The 8,060-nt window shown below is 45.7% G+C and overlaps 1 protein-coding gene across 1 annotated transcript in view; it reads right to left on the reverse strand.

Moving 5' to 3' along the window:
* Positions 1-2,301: 2,301 nt before the first annotated feature.
* LOC119595147 (putative U5 small nuclear ribonucleoprotein 200 kDa helicase) overlaps positions 2,302-8,060 on the reverse strand; it is a 14,742-nt gene continuing 8,983 nt past the window's right edge. Inside the window, 2 exon segments of the mRNA XM_037944318.1 lie at positions 2,302-6,449; positions 6,451-8,060. The exon segment at positions 6,451-8,060 is cut by the window's right edge and continues 928 nt beyond it. Of these exon segments, the coding sequence (XP_037800246.1) occupies positions 2,631-6,449; positions 6,451-8,060 (5,429 nt within the window). The 3' untranslated portion in view covers positions 2,302-2,630.

Raw genomic sequence — 8,060 nt, forward strand, 5'->3', positions numbered from 1 at the left:
AAAATAATATTTATACATTTTTATTACACTCACTTATATCACTGTCCGTAATATCTTGACATTATATAATTTCCACTAATAGTCATGCCTTAAAACAATTATAAATAATAATTTAGTATAGTATACTCTGAAAATATAACGTTTTCTGTTCCTGTGTTTTATGGGTAACTTAAGGATATTGTGGATGAGGCTTGGATTTTCTGAACATTACTGTAAAGTTGTCCTCAACAGCTTCTTTTGATATTAATTAGTCTAAGATTATGCTTATTAGTCTTCTATTTGGATAAATCATATGCAAAGCGGGTCTCTTTCGTAGTCCATCCAACCAGATAATAATACGGTGATCGATAACAGGTTCCCATTTATAACCCAATAGTATAATCATAATTAAGATCACTTGGTTCTCAATGATATCATCATATTATCGCCGTTTTTATCACCGCAGATCCCAGGTCATTAATTTTTAGAATCAAGACGCTTTCCCAGAATTAAAGAAACTACTTCTAAAAAAAAGTCCCGTGTTCTGCAACCCTTTTACATATTAAAGATGTTTTGAAATGCAAATTACAAAAGCCTGTGGTTTTATCAGATAATGAGCAACAATATATGACGGACTTTTGAATTAAATGACAATCATTTAAGAAAGGCATCTTTTGTTTCTTTATTGCAATATGCGTCATGGATACATTGCATGTGAACTGGCAGTAACAGTGATTCATGGAAATTGATTTGCATATCCAAGAACTGTCTTCACTTTCTTAATTTCACTCATCTCTTCCTCTTTGTTTGTGTGTGTGTTTCTCTCCCTATGTCTGTCTCCCTCTTTGTTTACCTGTCTCTCTCTCTCACTCATTTACTTCGTGATCAGTGAGACTATTGTGATAATATAATGCAAGACGTGGAAAGATCTCCCGCCTAATTTCTAATTAGCATAATTATCGTCCTGAGGGCTTCACACACACACACTCTCACATACACTCACGCTCACACGCACACGCACACGCACACGCACACGCACACACACACTTTCTCTTTCTCACACACATTCGCACTTACACTCTCACATACACACATATTCTCACACACACACACAATTACACTTATAATTCCACTCACTCTCTCACACACATACACACACACGAGCGACAGAGAAAGACTATAAAGGTATCCAGAATAGAACAAGAGGGAGGAGAGGAAAGGATGAAAGGAGAGGGAGGGAGGAGGAAAGAGGCGAGAGAGAGGAGGCGGAGAGAGAGGGGAGAGAGAGGAGAGGAGAAGAGAGAGGAGGAGAGAGAGAGAGAGAGAGAGAGAGAGAGAGAAGGGAGAGGGGAGAGAGAGAGAGGAGAGAGGAGAGAGGGAGAGAGAGGAGAGAGAGAGGAGGAGAGAGAGAGAGATAGAGAGAGAGAGAGAGAGATGGAGAGGGGAGGAGGAGGAAGAGGAAGAGGAAGAGAGAAGAGGAGGAGGAGGAGGAGGAGGAGGAGGAGGTGGAGGTGGAGGTGGAGGAGGTGGAGGTGGAGGAGGAGGAGGAGGAGGAGGGAGGAGGGGTGAGGGGTAGGGGTAGGGGTAGGGGTAGGGGAGGAGGAGGAGGAGGAGAAGGAAGAGTAGTAGTAGAGTAGTAGTAGTAGTAGTAGTAGTAGTAGTAGTAGTAGTAGTAGTAGTAGTAGTAGTAGTAGGAGGAGGAGGGAGGGAGGGAAGAAAAAGAAGAAAAAAGAAAAGAAGAAAAGAAAAGAAAACAAGAAAAAACATGAAGAAAAGAAAAATAGAAACAGGGTGGAGGAGGAGAAGGAAGAGGTGGAAGAGGAAATGAATGATGATGATGATTAGGACAAATAAACGAGAATATTAATTACAAGAATATTAATGATAACAATATATAGTTTATTCATCTGTCACAATTACTATTCTGTTTGGTGTACAAGACCACCAGGTGCGTTAGCTTGAGAGGAGAGAGAGAGGGAGGGAGAAGAGAGAGAAGAGAAGAGAGAGAGAGAGAGACAGAGAGGAGAGAGAGAGAGAGAGAGAGAGAGAGAGAGGAAGAAAGAAAGATAGAGAGAGAGAGAGAAAGGAGAGAGAGAGAAAGGAGAGAGAGGAGAGAAGAGAAGAGAAGAGAAGAGAAGAGAAGAGGAGAGGAGAGAAGAGAAGAGAAGAGAAGAGGAGAGGAGAAAAGAGAAGAGAAGAGAGAGGGGAAGAGAGAGAAGGGGGGAGAAGGGGAGATCCCAAGCCTACCAATTTGTTTAAACATTTCTTCCCTGTAGAATCATGTTCTTCAGTTTTTCCACAATGGTGAAAGAGAGACGGGGCGAGTGCAATCAGTATTTATTTAGAAAAAATATACACTACAATTTTGCCCCAAAAATGTTGTACTTGTTATTCTGAAACACAACTAAAATTGATATACTCAAGTCAAAGAACCATGTATTTCCTAAATAAAACTATGAAATTTAAAATGAAAAATAAGCAGAATAAAACTTGTTTACGCAGTTTTACGATTTCAAATACTATGATATAGTACATCGAAATTAATATTCAGGTGATAAATGTAATCTTGGAATGGGGGATTCTTTGATGAGGAGCTAAATATATATACAAAAATCTCTTAAATATAAATCAATACAATTTTTTTTTGCAACTTAATCACTGTCAGAATCAGATTCCGACTCCGCCTCCCTCACTCTGAGCGGCACCTTGTACTCCTGATCGCACCCCATGTATGCATCACTCATGAAATAGAGCCTGTACTCGTAGCTACCCTCGCTGGGCGCCACGAAATCCAGCTTCACCTTGGCCTTCTGCTGGAGTGTGAGGCGCTTGATGGAGATGAGCGAGTTGGCCTTCGGGTCGCCGATGATGACCCACCAGCCCTCCTCGCGCTTGTGGGGGAAGAGCGGGGCGATGACAGGGCCCGGCTCGTCCTCACGTTCCAGCACCACCTCCACGTTCACCATCGCTCCACTCGTGATGGAGTCCGAATCTACCACCTCGTAGTCCAGGTTGATGCTTGGGTAGCGGTTGCAGAAGCGAGCCACATCCGTCATCTGGGCGTCCGAAAGCTGAAGTAACCGGTTTCGGTCGTCATCCTCCAATTCGAGGATATCAAAGACTGAAGTGACATCCTTTGCTTCACACCTCTCAATCATGTCGCTGGTGAAGTGTGGCAGCTGTTTCAGATACGAGTCCTTGGACCACATAGCCTGCGTCACCATCTGTGCCAGTGTCATGGCAGACAGAGCAGGTGCCAACCAACCATTGGATGAGAGCACATCTACACAGGCCTGGATGAGCCTGAGAGCACGTCCCAGAACCAGCTCTGTGTCTTGCTGCAACTCAGCACTCAGTGTGAGGCGTGTGAGATGAGCCTGCAACATAAGGTTGGTCTTTGTGTGTGGGTCAGTGGGCTTCCCTTCTGGCTTGTTGGGCACCTTCTGTATGAGACGTCGCAGGGTGTCTTCCTCCCCATGGCGAATGGGAACATTTTCATACTCTGCAGCACTGGAGATGATCTCTAGCAGACCTCTGATCTTCGTCTTACTGTTGAGTGATTTGTTGAACAATTCAATTGTAGTATAGTTGATGTAATAATATGAGGCAATGATTCCCAAGTTAAGGGGAGCTGTGTCCATGTCATCTTCGATGGTGATGCACCTTGACTCTTCCAGGTCATGGAGGGTATTCTCCACCAGGTCTGAGAGATGATCTGACAAATGACGATGAGACACACCCTGTAGCCCATAGTAATTGGGGTTCTGTGTCATGCGGCGGTATAAGAAAGTCCAAGTGACATAGTCCACAGCCTCCTGTTTGTTTTCAATGGTACGTGTGACAATCTCAGCATTGAAATGGTCATGGAGGGCATGGTCAAGATGGCTCTCGATGGGCAGAGGCTCATACAAGAACTTCTTAAAGTAGTCCTTCTTTGAGGAATGACACATGAGGACACACTTGGCTTCATCATCATCATTAGGTCTATTTGCACGACCTACCATCTGCAGGGTGTCTGTGATGGGATAATCTTCATAGTTGTGAAGACGACCATTGTAGCTCTGTGTGTCCATGATAACAACCAAGTGAGCAGGTGCTGTCACAGCCCAACACAATGCACGACTCACAACAACCACCTGGATGGCTTCTGCCTCGAAGAGCCGCTCAACCATCCTGCGGTCTCTGGCACTGAGACCCTCATGCAGGTATCCTACACCCTGGCTCACCAGTTCCCTCAACATTTCATCACTTATCTGCGGGAGGAATTCTGTCATTTCCTCAGGGTTTACCTGCAAGAATCTCTGAGGTTCCTTGTCTGCTGCAGCAAAGGTAAGGAGGTCACTTGCTGTGATCATACTCTGCTTTCTTGAGGGAACAAACACCATTGCTGGCTTCCTTGGACTGTGCTTTAGGATAGCTGAATAAGCAGGTTTGGCCATGGCATATATTCTTGAAGCATTGTGGGGATTGTTGAACCCTTGAATGTGCAGTTCTAGTGGCAATGGACGAACATTTGGATGGAAATTGAAAGTGTAGTTTGAAGAACACCCAAGCCACTGTGCCACATCTCTGGCATTGGCCAAGGAAGAACTCAAGGCCAGTATTCTGATGTGTTTGCTGATCTTCGAGGCAATGTAACGAATCCTAGAACAAACCACTTCCAATGTAGGGCCATCAGAGCCTCCCATCAACTGCAGCTCATCAACAATAAACAAACTGATATTCTGCACATTTTTCCTCTGTTTCCAACGGCGAGAGAGCACATCCCACTTTTCTGCTGTGCTTACCACAATGTTTGCTTTGTTAAGGAGCTTGAGATCTGCACCAGTCTCACCAGTCAGCAGCACTACTCTCTTGTCCAGGTTCCCAAACTTCTCCTGCCAGTGGTCATACATGCTTTCTACAATCTCGTCCTTGGAGGCCACGTACACACACCTGGCGGTCTCATCCTGGCTGAACATTCTCAAAATAGCAAACTCAGCACACAGAGTCTTGCCAGAACCTGTAGGAGCAGCAATGAACACACTGTCATCTGAGTTGTAGGTTGCATTGAAGACTTGAGTCTGGATGGGGTTGAACTGCTGGTTTCTGTTGAGGGTTTTGTAGAGCGCCTCGTACTGTGGGTTCCTGAGAGCAGTGATGGGCAGAGGCTGAAGGTCAAGCAGCTCAGTGGGAGGTGGATATTTCTCAGGAAGGATCAAATGGCGGAAGGACACAGGCAACTGAGTCTCTGCTGCAAGCCATGTGTCAGAAGTGATGCGGATGAAGTAATGGGGATGGAGAGGCTCAAACACAGGCACAAAGAACTTGATGACATGCTCATCTTCATTGAACTTTTGTTTCAGGAGGAAATATTCATGGTGGAGGATATTTTCTGCATCCACATCCTCAACCAAGATCCAGAATGCCTGGGAGCGTCCGTGGACTTTCTCATCCCACTTGAAATCAGGGGTGATGGTGAGCTCCACCTTGAGCATCTGGCGGGTGATGGGCTGGATGTGAGTCTCCAGGTCCAGCTTTGGTAGCTGATGAATATACTTGTGGATCATCTTTCCTCCTTTTGGCATGCGGATGAGCTCACCAATCTCGTTAGGGCCCAAATCATAGAGACGTTCCCAGGGAATGCTCTTCTTTTCCAGCTTGCGGATGGCCTCCTCTGGGATCTTCCTGAACTGGCGAAGGGGTGACATGGACTGCCACATCCTCTTGTCCACCATCTTACAGAGGTTCAGAGTCTTGTCTGCCAGCTGGGCCCAGCCCCTGTGAAGCACAATCTCAAACATGGCTCTCATCAGCCTTCCAGCACTTTGTGTCACATAGACCATATCTGACATGAGAGCAAAACCATCAAGTTTGAGCTGAGAAATATAAGCCTGCAAGAGGATGTTGACCTTTGCACTGGGTTCTTCAACACTCTCCTTGATCGGAATTGGTACGCGCTCCATCAACTTCTTCAACTCCAGCTTTTCCTCCTCTCTCACCATAAGGTTCTTGAACTCAGAACTCTGAGAGAAGACCCTGAATAATTCAATCTCACTCAAGGTTGGCTTCAACTGCTGGTTGTAGACATTCATGGTGTCAAATGTGATGTAAAAGTAACTGGCAATGCGTCCCAACTCTGTGACCTGGAAATTCCCACTCTTTTTATCGTATTTGATGAGGTTGCCCTTTTCTAGTTTCAGGGCTGCTGAATGGATGAGGTTGGCTCGATGCTGCTGCAAGTACTTATCAGAAGTGTCAGACTGCACGGCATACAAGTTGCCTGCACGGACCATTCTCACATACAAGTATGTGTAACCCAACCAGTTCACAGCATCACGAACACTCTGAACAGATCCCAAGACAATTTCTGCATTTAAAAGGTCAGGCAACTTAGCTATCAACTGGGATTCAATAGGCAACTGTTGATTCATCAAGGAAAGGTAATACTGCAGCTCTGAATGGTTGGTGATGAGGATGCCTTCACCCTTTTGTATCATACTGGGGACGACCTGCACGTCCCAGCATCTGCAGTACATCTAGAGCACCCAGCTCTACCCAACGTCCCTTGCTTGCATCATAGACTTGTGTTCCTTTAATCACTACAGTGTGAGCTGGAAGGTTCACACCCCAGGCAAGGGTGGCAGTGGACACCAACACCTGAATGTGCCGATCAGCAAACAGATCTTCCACCAAGTTACGATCCACTCTGTTCATTCCAGCATGATGAATAGCAAAGCCATACGGTAGTAATCCTTTAAGGTCATTGTTCTTGACCTGTTCAGCCTCTGTGCGCAACACCTCTGTGGATGCCGATCCCTCTCTCAGGAAATTACCAAGAGTATCTTTCTCCAGACACATGTCCAGGATTGCCTTAGCAGTTTTTGCGGTCTCTTTTCTTGAGTGAACAAAAATCAGGATCTGGTTCTTTCCAGCATGCTCCATCACCTTTTCATACAGAATATCATTCATGACTTGGTATCTCTTGATAGCCTTCTTCTCAGTAATACCAATATACTGCTGTGCAAGGGGCACTGGCCGGAAGCTGTTGTCAAAGAAGAACAGTCCAGTCTTTAGGCTGACTCTCAGGAAAGCTGCGACATCTTCATAATTTGGCAACGTGGCTGACAATCCAACCAAACGAACAATGTCCCCCGTTGTTTCAGCATTTCTCAGAGTACGTGCCACCAAAGCTTCAAGTACAGGGCCTCGTTCATCGTGGAGTAGATGGATCTCATCAAATATAATAAGTCTGACAAGTTGAGTGTATGACCTCTCACCACCACGTCTTGTGATGACATCCCACTTCTCTGGCGTACACACGATCACTTGGGTTTCCATAATCTGCTCTCGCGTCAACTGATGATCACCAGTCAGCTCCCCTACCTTCAGCCCATATGACTCCAGCCTCTTTGAGAAGTTCTGGGTCATCTCTGTTACAAGGGAGCGCATGGGCGCCACATATATGATTTTGAATGCATCCCCATTGATGGAGCCATCTGGGTTGGTGTTCTTGCCAACTTCCCTTAAAATGGTAAGCAGAGCAACATTGGTTTTACCTGCACCAGTGGGAGCACAAAGCAGTAAATTTTCATCGCTGTCCATGGCTGCCTTGAACAACTTGCTCTGGATTCTGTTGAGGTTCTTAAAGCCATCAAAGGCAGGCTGGGCATAAGTCGGCAGGTTGGCAATGGGGACCAGGGTTTCATCTGGAGCAAAGGGTTTGGGTTTGAGGGCAGGGACGTGGATCTCATCATAGCCTTTCTTCATCTGTCTTGTTGAGCCCTCTGGAAGATGGCACTTCTTGTTGGAGTTGTAATGAGAACCTGTTGTAAATACAAGAGCCTCCAGGTCTACATATTCCCTATGACCAGGGACCTGTCCTGACCTGTCATCTACTTCCATTGCCTCTGTGTTGATTCTTCTTGGTCGAGAACCACCCAATTCCTCTCCGTTGTCGTTCATGTCCATGGCCTCCTCCTCGTTTTCAAGCAAAGCCAGGATTCTTTTCAGATTAGGCTCTGCCAACATTATTCGGCGAATCTCTTCTTTTTCTGTTTCAGACTGGGCTGAGGCAAGGAGTGTGCAGTATAACACCATCT

This window comes from Penaeus monodon, chromosome 35 (assembly GCF_015228065.2).
Source record: "Penaeus monodon isolate SGIC_2016 chromosome 35, NSTDA_Pmon_1, whole genome shotgun sequence".
In the NCBI taxonomy this organism is placed as follows: Eukaryota; Metazoa; Arthropoda; class Malacostraca; order Decapoda; family Penaeidae; genus Penaeus; species Penaeus monodon.